This window comes from Tachysurus vachellii, chromosome 6, assembly GCF_030014155.1.
Source record: "Tachysurus vachellii isolate PV-2020 chromosome 6, HZAU_Pvac_v1, whole genome shotgun sequence".
Lineage (NCBI taxonomy): Eukaryota > Metazoa > Chordata > Actinopteri > Siluriformes > Bagridae > Tachysurus > Tachysurus vachellii.
In genome coordinates this window covers 28994024-29009628 of record NC_083465.1, presented here as the reverse complement: position 1 = coordinate 29009628, position 15605 = coordinate 28994024, and the positions used below count along the sequence as shown (strand labels likewise).

The 15605-nt window shown below is 41.6% G+C and overlaps 2 protein-coding genes across 2 annotated transcripts; both read right to left on the bottom strand.

Moving 5' to 3' along the window:
• Positions 1-792: 792 nt before the first annotated feature.
• Positions 793-2986, bottom strand: LOC132847700 (uncharacterized). Its single transcript, XM_060873210.1, has 3 exons — positions 2105-2986; positions 1726-2007; positions 793-1588 (listed from the first exon to the last, which is right to left on the bottom strand). Exons 2-3 carry the CDS (start codon positions 1798-1800, stop codon positions 944-946), a joined length of 720 nt encoding a protein of 239 aa, XP_060729193.1. The 5' UTR covers positions 1801-2007; positions 2105-2986; the 3' UTR covers positions 793-943.
• Positions 2987-3935: 949 nt separating this feature from the next.
• On the bottom strand, positions 3936-14999 carry spcs3 (signal peptidase complex subunit 3). The gene is made up of 5 exons (XM_060873211.1): positions 14706-14999; positions 6818-6891; positions 4680-4756; positions 4425-4540; positions 3936-4152 (listed from the first exon to the last, which is right to left on the bottom strand). The coding sequence occupies exons 1-5, from the start codon at positions 14846-14848 to the stop codon at positions 4020-4022; spliced, it is 543 nt and encodes a 180-aa protein (XP_060729194.1). The 5' UTR covers positions 14849-14999; the 3' UTR covers positions 3936-4019.
• Positions 15000-15605: the final 606 nt, after the last annotated feature.

Sequence of the window (15605 nt, the reverse complement as noted above, 5' to 3'; positions counted from 1 at the left end):
AAATGTAAATGGATAAAGTGATTACAGCACTTCAACTATTATAATGAAGATTAATTATTCTTCTCAAAACTGACAGGAAAAAAAAACGTTGTTAGTTGGTTTAGTAAATAGTAAATAATATATTTAATGAATATTTAATAATAATAATAATAATAATAATAATAATAATAATTTATACTTGTAAAACAGATATATACATAAATATAAATATACATAAAAAAGTATAAATAAAAATAAAGTAAATATTAAACAACATTCACTTTAAATAGTAAATGGTAAATAAATAAATAATTCCATAAAATACATAATAATTCTATTAATTATAATAGTACATAAATATTACAGTTTTTTTCAATCGCTAACAAGCGCTTACCTATACTTAAGATAATTTTTCTAAACTCTTAACACAGACTTACACCTACAGAACACAATTGGCCAAATAGATAATTTTCCTCTCAAAAACACATTTTGTTAAACATATACTAACTCTCCATTTCAAAACAGAACACATCTTTCTCTGCACACACTAACTTTACCGAAACACTGGAAATCTGACTCAAAATGAAATTATTCTGTCAAACAATAACACTTGTTTTCACTTCACAAGGTATATGCAGTCAATCAAAGTACACCAGGTTTCAAAATACTGGCTATTGTTGACATTAGAAAAACTGCATAGACTTTTATGTTTCAGGTAACATGCAATCCACCTTTTACACAAAACTTCTTAGTTGGGAACTGTATGTCCACAGTTATTTTTTTCTTTACTGTTTACTAAAGGAGTTACAGTAGAAACACAATATAATAGAACAGAAAAAGTTTTACAGTATTGCTTACAGTGAACAAAATATCATATATAAGAGCATTCTGAAAAACAAAAAACAAAACAGCAAAAAGCCCAGATAAGAAGGGGGGAACTAAAAATAGCACAAAATTAATGTATCTAATCCCTGCGATCTTCATGGTTCGGCCACATGTTTTCGTCAACATCACATCTGATATCATCCAAGGCGATGCATCTGGGATAAAACCGCTTGGTATGTCGGATCCACCCTTGCCAATCTTGAACTGTGATGTCCCTGCAGCCAGCATCCATGGCTTCAAGGAGGGACATCTGGTCATGTGGCTGATGGTCATAAACCTTCCACCTCCATGCAGAAAAGAACTGGTTGAGGAAAGGTGAATAGGGTGGAAGGAAGAGACTTACCAGTCTTGGGTGGACTTCAAACCATGCTGTTATTGCTTGCGAATGATGGAAAGCAACATTGTCCCAGGTAATTACAAAGGTCCTCATGTTTTCACCCTCCTGATCCTGCTCTGGTACCAGGCGCTGGTGGAGATCATTGAGAAAGGCAAGGAGGCGCTCGGTATTATAGGGTCCAACCTGACATCTGTGAAGGAGTAATCCTGCATTTGCCATTGCTGCACACATGGTAATGTTTGCCCCTCTCTGTCCTGGCACATCAACTGTGGCCCTTTTTCCAATTATATTTCGTCCACGTCGACGCCTTTTGGATAAATTGAATCCTGCCTCATCTATGTAAATGAATTCATGAGGGGCCTGGTTGGCCTTCAATTCCATAACTCTCTGAAACAAAGTTTATGTACAGTATATCATGTCATTACTGTATACCATACTGTACTGTAACCTATTACTGTGTAGGTTACCTACTTGCAAAGTGCAAAGCTTATAGAACTGGACATTGAATTGAATATACACTATACCTGGACATATTGTCGTCGTAGCTCCTTGACTCTCTCACTGTTCCTCTCAAAGGGAACAGTGTAGAGCTGCTTCATCCGCACTCTGTGTTTGGACAATGTACGCGTAATGGTTGTGAGGCTGATGCTTTCTATATTGCCAAATATCTCATGGTCCTCCACAATTCTAGTTTTAATTTCATGCAGTTTTATTGCATTTTTGCAACAACCATTTCTACAATGGCAAGCTCTTGATCATTATTGAGGAGCTTTCCTCTTCCCCCAGAGGGTGGAAGACGTTGCATTCTTTAGATGGGAAAAAAATCAACATATGCATTACTGTATGACCTTATTGACATGTCAAGTGAGAATAGAAACAATCCATGTAAAATGCAATACTTACCTGTTGGTTTGTTGAAAGATGTGAATAATGGCGGCAACCGTTGACCGCCTCAAATTGGGTTGCACTCTTTCACCAGCCTCTCTTAGTGAGAGACATGGTCAATGATAGTGGCACGAATTTCATCACTGACTACTGTTCTTGCAGCCCTTGGAATGCCACCACCACGCATTCTTACACCTCTACCTTGCCCTCTCCTTGGGCCTGCTCCTGTTCCTGCACCTCTCACTGCACCTCTCACTGCACCTCTCACTGCACCTCCTACTGCATCTCTTACTGCACCTCATCCTGGCCCTGCATCTCTCACTGGAGCTGGTCTTCTCCCTGGGCCCCTTGCTCTTCCTCTTCCACGTCCAAACATTACAGTGTTTGTCTTTTTCTGTTTCTGTTTCCAAAAACATCACTCCTCAAAGTCCTCTTTTTATAGTAATAGAAAAAAATAACCCCTGCCACTGAGTCTAAGCCAGACTGGAATCAGCTGTGGTTGGCCCAATTCACCCAACATAAATCAGCTGTGTGTCAATTATTCAATTGTTTGTTTATTATCAGCTGAGATATATTGTTTTTGAACTGATATCATTGCAGAAGCAGAGGTTTTTATACTGTATCTAAGGTTTGGAATATTGTTGTTGCTATTGTGGGATGTTGTGTGTTAACATTCTTGAATACTACAAAAACAATCCATAATTTTGTTGAGAGGTATAACTTGTCTGTTAAGGAAATGTAAGCATTGTGGAAATGTGTTTACTGATTGCATATTGTGTGAAAACGACATGAAATGTGTGAATGGTATGGCCACAAAAGACTGATGCTGTGCTAATTGTGTTTAGAGTTTTGAAAATGTGACAACTGTTTGGACAAACGCTTGTTAGCGACTGAAAAAAACTGTAACCAAATTAATTGCATCAACGTGTCTTTTAATAAATAGTTTTAACTTAACTTTTGCTGTGCAACTTAAGACTACGTCAGTATTAAAGTTTTATTTTTTTTTAGCAATGGGACGGCTGAACTTTTCTATCAGACCTAAAACACATAACCAGGTATTAAACTCTGCTTCAATAAATAAAGACAATCTCATCGATTTCAGACCCTGGCAGAAGTGCAGGAGTGTTAGTGCGGTCGTGTGCTGCCCCCTGCTGGCCTGATCGTGGCACTACGGTCAAAGTATATGATATTACATTTACAAACCTGCATGTAAACTAAAGGATAAAACACATTTTAAACACAATTAAAGTTTACTTTACTGCAACATGTGCATGTTTCAGAAGTTAATAAAGTATACAAAACAATTTTGTCCACATTAACTCTATAACTAACAATCAATAGTAAAGCACTTATTAAACTTCAGAAAATGAGTCTTATTTTATATATATATATATATATATATATATATACATTTAAGATTTGAAAATTGCCACACAAGACTCTCCTCTATGAAGTTTGGGAAAACTAAGTTTGTTTGAATATATTGCAGTAAAGTTAAACAAATTAAGTTTGTATGATTGGGTTTGGGTTAGGATTAATAAAAACCTATTAAAAAAAATATTTGTTTTTTAAATTATGATGTCACGAAGATTTTATCATGCCAAGATTTATTTTTATTATAGCTTGTTGAACAATTTATTTATTTATTATTTGATTTAGATTTTGTGGTGGTAATTTTTTATACAGTAAATAGTTTTAAAATGTAAATAATAATAATAATAATAATAATAATAATAATAATAATAATAATAATAATAATAATCAGACCTGCACGCCTTGTTGAATAAGTTTTTGTTGTGGTAATTATCTAGTTTTTGTAGCTCAAGTATTTACCAACAGAAAAACAATGTTGTACTGTTTGTTTTAGTTTTTTTTATTTATTATTAAAACCCAAAACAGTGCACAGATTTGATGAAGATGGTTTCAGGATGGTTCAGTAGCTCCTGGTGCTTTCGTACGATTCGGGGAACGGCACCGAGATGTGACCCGAGCCCACGACCAGCGGCAAGATCCCGGCGTTCGGCACCACGTTCCAGGAGAGAGTCAGAGTCACGTTTTTATTCCCCCTGGGGTTAAAAATGTATATTGTTTTACACTCAGTTCCACACAAACAGTGATACATTTAGAGCTCAGACACATGTTGGGCAGTTGAGAAAAGCCAGTCATCAGACTGGACTTGAAAATATAGTGCACTATGTAGGGGGCATACAAACCCTAGACTGTACACCATATAGTACAGTAAAGGTACATTAGGTACAGATGCAGTATGAGATCTAATGTGAATTTAGACAGGAATAATTTCATTTAAATTGTTTAATAATAATAATAATTTTCACACCTCAGTCCATTTCCATCATCAAAGAAATAGTATTTGGACTTCATTTCCTTCAGTTCTAGTTTGGTGTGTTCTCCTCTCTTAACGATCTTGTCCCATAGGACCACCTGGTTCAGTGCCTGAGGAGCGCACACACACACACACACACACACACACACACACACACACACACACACACACACACACACACACACACACACAAATATAGTACTACTAAAACAGCACAATGAGAATAGTGTGTAGTATTTGAACCCTTACATTGCTTTTGGTTGAATATTCAGCAGACAGATAGAGGAAGAGCTCCTTCACGTTCCAGTCGAATATCTGCTGCAGATGTAACAGTCAGTTATAGTAAACAACATGAAGATGATCACACACACGAACGGGTTACTGACTGGGTGAACTGGACACATCCTGGCCAATAGAGGGCTCTTAACAAGCAAAGATTAAAGGTGGGGTCTCTGATGTTTGAGAAACGCTTCAGAAAACTGAGTCGGGCCGACAAACTAAACAAAAATCAAAACTAACGTGTAGCCAGTGAGCAGAAAGGGGCGTGTCTTGTCAATATGGGCGGAGACAGTGTTCCATGCGCATTTGTGACATTAGCAGAAAGCGGTTTTAACATCGACATGGAGGATAAAAACAAAGAAAGAAAGCGAAGAAAGGCTTACGATAAGGTAAGAAGTAGGACGTGTTAATATAGGATCAGCTTTCCAGCGCTGGAGAGAACTGAAGGAGCAGGAAGTTGGTCACATATTAACTTTACTTAAGACGCCGAGAACTTTTTTCCTTCTCGATAGGTGAGTAACGTTGGTTTTGCTTTGTTACACAGAACTAATATATGCCTTTGTCCTTTACATGATTATGCTTGTGTGTCATTTTTGCTTGTTTGTTTATCTGCAATCGTATTGTTCTTCCCTTCAGCTATGATAAAGACACATTTCTTTCTATTAGTTGCCTGGGTTACGTATGTATGTGTGGGCGGAGCTATCAATACAGTGGGTGGGACCCATTTGGGTTAGGGGCGTGTTTGTTTTGGTGATTTCAAATGTCAACGTTGGCTTTCAAACATCGTTGACCCCACCTTTAAACTCAGTGAGAGACTGACTGGCCTTGGTGTTCTCTCTTTCTTTCTTTCTATCCATCCATCTCACACTCTCACTTTACATATTCATTTATTCACCATGATCACTGGCATTAAAATCAGAGCTTAGGGAAGAAAGGCGAGGGAATATTTTCTATTAGAACAGAATAACAAATAGAGCTTTGTTAAGACGCTAAAATAAGAGATATAGAGATATAAAATAATAATAAAATATCTCTAAAATAATATACTTAAATAACAGAACCGTACACTAAACTTTATTCATTTACAAAATACAGAACTTTCTCTGAAGAGTGCAGGCCAAAAGACTCAGTGTTGGTGAGTAGTCGTGAACGTGATTAGTCATGAAGGAAACTGTCCCTTGCTTTTATTTTGTAAATATCTTGAGATGAGAGCTGAAATAAAAAAAAAGTATATCGTGAGACAGTCAGTGGGGATAAATTTTCCATCATTGCGGGGGATCGGTGACCCCGTCATTGCGGGGGATCGGTGACGCCGTCATTGCGGGGGATCGGTGACGCCGTCATTGCGGGGGATCGGTGACCCCGTCATTGCGGGGGATCGGTGACCCCGTCATTGCGGGGGATCGGTGACCCCGTCATTGCGGGGGATCGGTGACCCCGTCACTGCGGGGGATCGGTGACCCCGTCACTGAGGGGATCGGTGACCCCGTCACTGAGGGGATCGGTGACCCCGTCATTGCGGGGATCGGTGACCCCGTCATTGCGGGTGATCGGTGACCCCGTCATTGCGGGGATCGGTGACCCCGTCATTGCGGGGGATCGGTGACCCCGTCATTGCGGGGATCGGTGACCCCGTCATTGCGGGGATCGGTGACCCCGTCATTGCGGGGATCAGTGACCCGTCATTGAGGGGATCAGTGACCCGTCATTGAGGGGATCAGTGACCCCGTCATTGAGGGGATCAGGTCTGGGCTGAGATTCAGTGGGGAAAAACTAGTCATTAAATGGGTAAAACAAATGACCAAAACTAACGACAATCTAAAATCTAAACACTGAGAGGAAGCATCATTTTTGTGATCATCGGTTTGGTGATAACGACACTGGACAAAGTAAGACTTGCCCTGCTGTTAAGCATGTGTTTGTGGAGCCAGACTTTAATGTCTTGTTGGTTGTGTTTATGAGGATTAGGTCATGTTGCTTTGTCTGGAACAGGGCAGAGATTTGCCCCCTGCATAAATAGTCCCTGGTCACAAGGTTACAACCTTTTATCATTTATAATGTATAAAGTAGAAATTTTATAAAAACAAGGTACATTAATCAAAGGATATCAGCAGTAAGGTCAAAGGTCACGAAACCCAAATCACTCCTTTCTCTAGGTCCTGAGAAGTCGTTCACGTTTTTTCTGGAGGACAAAAAAAGGATACAAAAAAAAAAAAAACAAGGTGAGAAATGTAAACGTTTAAATACATATACACAATTATGAGCACACTGTAGAGTCGCTACTGAGGAACCTGACAGAATATGAAACAACGACATTCTGTAAATATTGTACTGTACACTATGTGAGGTGAACACAGACACACTGTACACTATGTGAGGTGAACACAGACACACTGTACACTATGTGAGGTGAACACAGACACACTGTACACTATGTGAGGTGAACACAGACACACTGTACACTATGTGAGGTGAACACAGACACACTGTACACTATGTGAGGTGAACACAGACACACTGTACACTATGTGAGGTGAACACAGACACACTGTACACTATGTGAGGTGAACACAGACACACTGTACACTATGTGAGGTGAACACAGACACACTGTACACTATGTGAGGTGAACACAGACACTAGACACACTGTACACTATGTGAGGTGAACACAGACACTAGACACACTGTACACTATGTGAGGTGAACACAGACACTAGACACACTGTACACTATGTGAGGTGAACACAGACACTAGACACACTGTACACTATGTGAGGTGAACACAGACACTAGACACACTGTACACTATGTGAGGTGAACACAGACACTAGACACTGTACACTATGTGAGGTGAACACAGACACTAGACACTGTACACTATGTGAGGTGAACACAGACACTAGACACACTGTACACTATGTGAGGTGAACACAGACACACTGTACACTATGTGAGGTGAACACAGACACACTGTACACTATGTGAGGTGAACACAGACACACTGTACACTATGTGAGGTGAACACAGACACACTGTACACTGTGTGAGGTGAACACAGACACACTGTACACTGTGTGAGGTGAACACAGACACACTGTACACTATGTGAGGTGAACACAGACACACTGTACACTATGTGAGGTGAACACAGACACTAGACACACTGTACACTATGTGAGGTGAACACAGACACTAGACACACTGTACACTATGTGAGGTGAACACAGACACACTGTACACTATGTGAGGTGAACACAGACACACTGTACACTATGTGAGGTGAACACAGACACACTGTACACTATGTGAGGTGAACACAGACACACTGTACACTATGTGAGGTGAACACAGACACACTGTACACTATGTGAGGTGAACACAGACACACTGTACACTATGTGAGGTGAACACAGACACACTGTACACTATGTGAGGTGAACACAGACACACTGTACACTATGTGAGGTGAACACAGACACTGACACACTGTACACTATGTGAGGTGAACACAGACACTGTACACTATGTGAGGTGAACACAGACACACTGTACTCTATGTGAGGTGAACACAGACACTAGACACACTGTACACTATGTGAGGTGACCACAGACACTAGACACACTGTACACTATGTGAGGTGAACACAGACACACTGTACTCTATGTGAGGTGAACACAGACACAAGAAACACTGTACACTATGTGAGGTGACCACAGACACTGCCCATGTACACTATTGAGGTGAACACAGAACATGTACACTATGTGAGGTGAACACAGACACACTGTACACTATGTGAGGTGAACACAGACACACTGTACACTATGTGAGGTGAACACAGACACACTGTACACTATGTGAGGTGAACACAGACACACTGTACACTATGTGAGGTGAACACAGACACACTGTACACTATGTGAGGTGAACACAGACACACTGTACACTATGTGAGGTGAACACAGACACACTGTACACTATGTGAGGTGAACACAGACACACTGTACACTATGTGAGGTGAACACAGACACTAGACACACTGTACACTATGTGAGGTGAACACAGACACACTGTACACTATGTGAGGTGAACACAGACACACTGTACACTATGTGAGGTGAACACAGACACACTGTACACTATGTGAGGTGAACACAGACACTAGACACACTGTACACTATGTGAGGTGAACACAGACACACTGGACACTATGTGAGGTGAACACAGACACACTGTACACTAAGTGAGGTGACACAGACAAGACACACTGTACACTATGTGAGGTGAACACAGACACACTGTACACTATGTGAGGTGAACACAGACACACTGTACACTATGTGAGGTGAACACAGACACACTGTACACTATGTGAGGTGAACACAGACACACTGTACACTATGTGAGGTGACCACAGACACTAGACACACTGTACACTATGTGAGGTGACCACAGACACTAGACACACTGTACACTATGTGAGGTGACCACAGACACTAGACACACTGTACACTATGTGAGGTGACCACAGACACTAGACACACTGTACACTATGTGAGGTGAACACAGACACTAGACACACTGTACACTATGTGAGGTGAACACAGACACTAGACACACTGTACACTATGTGAGGTGAACACAGACACACTGTACACTATGTGAGGTGAACACAGACACTAGACACACTGTACACTATGTGAGGTGAACACAGACACACTGTACACTATGTGAGGTGAACACAGACACACTGTACACTATGTGAGGTGAACACAGACACTAGACACTGTACACTATGTGAGGTGAACACAGACACACTGTACACTATGTGAGGTGAACACAGACACACTGTACACTATGTGAGGTGAACACAGACACTAGACACACTGTACACTATGTGAGGTGAACACAGACACTAGACACACTGTACACTATGTGAGGTGAACACAGACACACTGTACACTATGTGAGGTGACCACAGACACTAGACACACTGTACACTATGTGAGGTGAACACAGACACTAGACACACTGTACACTATGTGAGGTGAACACAGACACTAGACACTGTACACTATGTGAGGTGAACACAGACACTAGACACACTGTACACTATGTGAGGTGAACACAGACACTAGACACACTGTACACTATGTGAGGTGAACACAGACACACTGTACACTATGTGAGGTGAACACAGACACACTGTACACTATGTGAGGTGAACACAGACACACTGTACACTATGTGAGGTGAACACAGACACTAGACACACTGTACACTATGTGAGGTGAACACAGACACTAGACACACTGTACACTATGTGAGGTGAACACAGACACACTGTACACTATGTGAGGTGAACACAGACACACTGTACACTATGTGAGGTGAACACAGACACACTGTACACTATGTGAGGTGAACACAGACACTAGACACACTGTACACTATGTGAGGTGAACACAGACACTAGACACACTGTACACTATGTGAGGTGAACACAGACACTAGACACACTGTACACTATGAGGTGAACAGACACTAGACACACTGTACACTATGTGAGGTGAACACAGACACTAGACACACTGTACACTATGTGAGGTGAACACAGACACTAGACACACTGTACACTATGTGAGGTGAACACAGACACACTGTACACTATGTGAGGTGAACACAGACACACTGTACACTATGTGAGGTGAACACAGACACACTGTACACTATGTGAGGTGAACACAGACACACTGTACACTATGTGAGGTGAACACAGACACACTGTACACTATGTGAGGTGAACACAGACACTAGACACACTGTACACTATGTGCGGTGAACACAGACACTAGACACACTGTACACTATGTGAGGTGAACACAGACACACTGTACACTATGTGAGGTGAACACAGACACTAGACACACTGTACACTATGTGAGGTGAACACAGACACTAGACACACTGTACACTATGTGAGGTGAACACAGACACTAGACACACTGTACACTATGTGAGGTGAACACAGACACTAGACACACTGTACACTATGTGAGGTGAACACAGACACTAGACACACTGTACACTATGTGAGGTGAACACAGACACTAGACACACTGTACACTATGTGAGGTGAACACAGACACTAGACACACTGTACACTATGTGAGGTGAACACAGACACTAGACACACTGTACACTATGTGAGGTGAACACAGACACTAGACACACTGTACACTATGTGAGGTGAACACAGACACTAGACACTGTACACTATGTGAGGTGAACACAGACACTAGACACACTGTACACTATGTGAGGTGAACACAGACACACTGTACACTATGTGAGGTGAACACAGACACTAGACACACTGTACACTATGTGAGGTGAACACAGACACTAGACACACTGTACACTATGTGAGGTGAACACAGACACTAGACACACTGTACACTATGTGAGGTGAACACAGACACTAGACACACTGTACACTATGTGAGGTGAACACAGACACACTGTACACTATGTGAGGTGAACACAGACACTAGACACACTGTACACTATGTGAGGTGAACACAGACACTAGACACACTGTACACTATGTGAGGTGAACACAGACACTAGACACACTGTACACTATGTGAGGTGAACACAGACACACTGTACACTATGTGAGGTGAACACAGACACACTGTACACTATGTGAGGTGAACACAGACACACTGTACACTATGTGAGGTGAACACAGACACACTGTACACTATGTGAGGTGAACACAGACACACTGTACACTATGTGAGGTGAACACAGACACTAGACACACTGTACACTATGTGAGGTGAACACAGACACACTGTACACTATGTGCGGTGAACACAGACACTAGACACACTGTACACTATGTGAGGTGAACACAGACACACTGTACACTATGTGAGGTGAACACAGACACACTGTACACTATGTGAGGTGAACACAGACACACTGTACACTATGTGAGGTGAACACAGACACACTGTACACTATGTGAGGTGAACACAGACACACTGTACACTATGTGAGGTGAACACAGACACACTGTACACTATGTGAGGTGAACACAGACACTAGACACACTGTACACTATGTGAGGTGAACACAGACACTAGACACACTGTACACTATGTGAGGTGAACACAGACACACTGTACACTATGTGAGGTGAACACAGACACACTGTACACTATGTGAGGTGAACACAGACACACTGTACACTATGTGAGGTGAACACAGACACACTGTACACTATGTGAGGTGAACACAGACACACTGTACACTATGTGAGGTGAACACAGACACACTGTACACTATGTGAGGTGAACACAGAAACACTGTACACTATGTGAGGTGAACACAGACACACTGTACACTATGTGAGGTGAACACAGACACACTGTACACTATGTGAGGTGAACACAGACACACTGTACACTATGTGAGGTGAACACAGACACACTGTACACTATGTGAGGTGAACACAGACACACTGTACACTATGTGAGGTGAACACAGACACACTGTACACTATGTGAGGTGAACACAGACACTAGACACACTGTACACTATGTGAGGTGAACACAGACACTAGACACACTGTACACTATGAGGTGAACAGACACTAGACACACTGTACACTATGTGAGGTGAACACAGACACACTGTACACTATGTGAGGTGAACACAGACACACTGTACACTATGTGAGGTGAACACAGACACACTGTACACTATGTGAGGTGAACACAGACACACTGTACACTATGTGAGGTGAACACAGACACACTGTACACTATGTGAGGTGAACACAGACACACTGTACACTATGTGAGGTGAACACAGACACACTGTACACTATGTGAGGTGAACACAGACACTAGACACTGTACACTATGTGCGGTGAACACAGACACTAGACACACTGTACACTATGTGAGGTGAACACAGACACTAGACACACTGTACACTATGTGAGGTGAACACAGACACTATAGACACACTGTACACTATGTGCGGTGAACACAGACACTAGACACACTGTACACTATGTGAGGTGAACACAGACACACTGTACACTATGTGAGGTGAACACAGACACTAGACACACTGTACACTATGTGAGGTGAACACAGACACTAGACACACTGTACACTATGTGAGGTGAACACAGACACTAGACACACTGTACACTATGTGAGGTGAACACAGACACTAGACACACTGTACACTATGTGAGGTGACCACAGACACTAGACACACTGTACACTATGTGAGGTGACCACAGACACTAGACACTGTACACTATGTGAGGTGAACACAGACACTAGACACTGTACACTATGTGAGGTGAACACAGACACTAGACACACTGTACACTATGTGAGGTGAACACAGACACTAGACACACTGTACACTATGTGAGGTGACCACAGACACTAGACACACTGTACACTATGTGAGGTGAACACAGACACACTGTACACTATGTGAGGTGAACACAGACACTAGACACACTGTACACTATGTGAGGTGAACACAGACACTAGACACACTGTACACTATGTGAGGTGAACACAGACACTAGACACACTGTACACTATGTGAGGTGAACACAGACACTATAGACACACTGTACACTATGTGAGGTGAACACAGACACTATAGACACACTGTACACTATGTGAGGTGAACACAGACACTATAGACACACTGTACACTATGTGAGGTGAACACAGACACTATAGACACACTGTACACTATGTGAGGTGAACACAGACACTAGACACACTGTACACTATGTGAGGTGAACACAGACACTAGACACACTGTACACTATGTGAGGTGAACACAGACACTAGACACACTGTACACTATGTGAGGTGAACACAGACACTAGACACACTGTACACTATGTGAGGTGAACACAGACACTAGACACACTGTACACTATGTGAGGTGAACACAGACACTAGACACACTGTACACTATGTGAGGTGAACACAGACACTAGACACACTGTACACTATGTGAGGTGAACACAGACACACTGTACACTATGTGAGGTGAACACAGACACACTGTACACTATGTGAGGTGAACACAGACACTAGACACACTGTACACTATGTGAGGTGAACACAGACACTAGACACACTGTACACTATGTGAGGTGAACACAGACACTAGACACACTGTACACTATGTGAGGTGAACACAGACACTAGACACACTGTACACTATGTGAGGTGAACACAGACACTAGACACACTGTACACTATGTGAGGTGAACACAGACACTATAGACACACTGTACACTATGTGAGGTGAACACAGACACTATAGACACACTGTACACTATGTGAGGTGAACACAGACACTATAGACACACTGTACACTATGTGAGGTGAACACAGACACTATAGACACACTGTACACTATGTGAGGTGAACACAGACACTATAGACACACTGTACACTATGTGAGGTGAACACAGACACTATAGACACACTGTACACTATGTGAGGTGAACACAGACACTATAGACACACTGTACACTATGTGAGGTGAACACAGACACACTGTACACTATGTGAGGTGAACACAGACACTAGACACACTGTACACTATGTGAGGTGAACACAGACACTATAGACACACTGTACACTATGTGAGGTGAACACAGACACTATAGACACACTGTACACTATGTGAGGTGAACACAGACACTATAGACACACTGTACACTATGTGAGGTGAACACAGACACTAGACACACTGTACACTATGTGAGGTGAACACAGACACTAGACACTGTACACTATGTGAGGTGAACACAGACACTAGACATACTGTACACTATGTGAGGTGAACACAGACACTATATAACCAACACAGTGATGTTTACAGAAGCTGTACAGAGATGAACACGTGTATAACAGACGTGTGACTCACATGAACACCTTTGACACGTGGATATTGACCGGGACGCTCCTGTCTCTGAACGCCGTTGTGATGAAGCAGCCGAAGGTGAGAGCCGCCATCACACTGAGAGAAAACGCGAACAACGAGTTCGCTCGCGATAAAACCGTATTCATTATTCAGCCTGTTTCAATATTAACTCAGAATAATTAGATATTTTGGCTACAAGACGCTACAAGACGTCTGAAAGCAGGAAGTCTTTGTACGTTTCCCGACTTGTTATTAGTTTATTTGCGTACCCGTATTCGGACAAATCCCGCCTTCTGCACTCTGATTCGTTAGGCCGTAATCCACGTGAGGCTTAACGATTGGTTAATACTTTACACGAGAAGTTCGCTGATTGGATATTTAAGATGCCTTTCATGATATTATTGCAGGTTTTATATCGATGTGACTGTAATGTACATGTACATAATAAAGGCCCTTCTTCATCATCATCATCATCATCATCATCATCTTCTTCTTCTTCATCATCATCTTCTTCTTCTTCTTCTTCTTCTTCATTATCATCATCATCATCATTCCTCTTCTTTTTCTTCTTCTAGGACAGAGGTATTCAACTAAAATTTAAAGCAGTCCAGTAAGAGAACATTTCTTGAAGCAAAGGTCCAGAAGATCATAATGTCTCACTAGTTAGTGTGATATATATTTAAGTAGCCTAGTAGTTGTATCAACATCTACAGGTAATCAATACCTGACTGTCAAATCAAATAAATTCAGTACTGAACATATGTATGATTGTAGATATGTATAACGTTCTCTCATTAAATAAATAAAAGTAGGGCTACATTTCAAAATAAACAAACAAACAAATAAATAAATAAAGTGCTTAACTTTCTCTTTTATATCTCAGTGAGAGAACTGAGCTCTAGT

Excerpts from the sequence above, each read along its gene's own strand:
- LOC132847700 (XM_060873210.1), bottom strand. The coding sequence starts at position 1,800 with ATGAAGCAGCTCTACACTGTTCCCTTTGAGAGGAACAGTGAGAGAGTC. Across the intron at positions 1,589-1,725 it reads TACGACGACAATATGTCCAG|AGAGTTATGGAATTGAAGGC; the intron begins GTATAGTGTATA and ends ACTTTGTTTCAG.
- spcs3 (XM_060873211.1), bottom strand. The coding sequence starts at position 14,848 with ATGAATACGGTTTTATCGCGAGCGAACTCGTTGTTCGCGTTTTCTCTC. Across the intron at positions 6,892-14,705 it reads CACGTGTCAAAGGTGTTCAT|AAAAAACGTGAACGACTTCT; the intron begins GTGAGTCACACG and ends TTTGTCCTCCAG. Across the intron at positions 4,153-4,424 it reads GATGATGGAAATGGACTGAG|GGGGAATAAAAACGTGACTC; the intron begins GTGTGAAAATTA and ends TTTTAACCCCAG.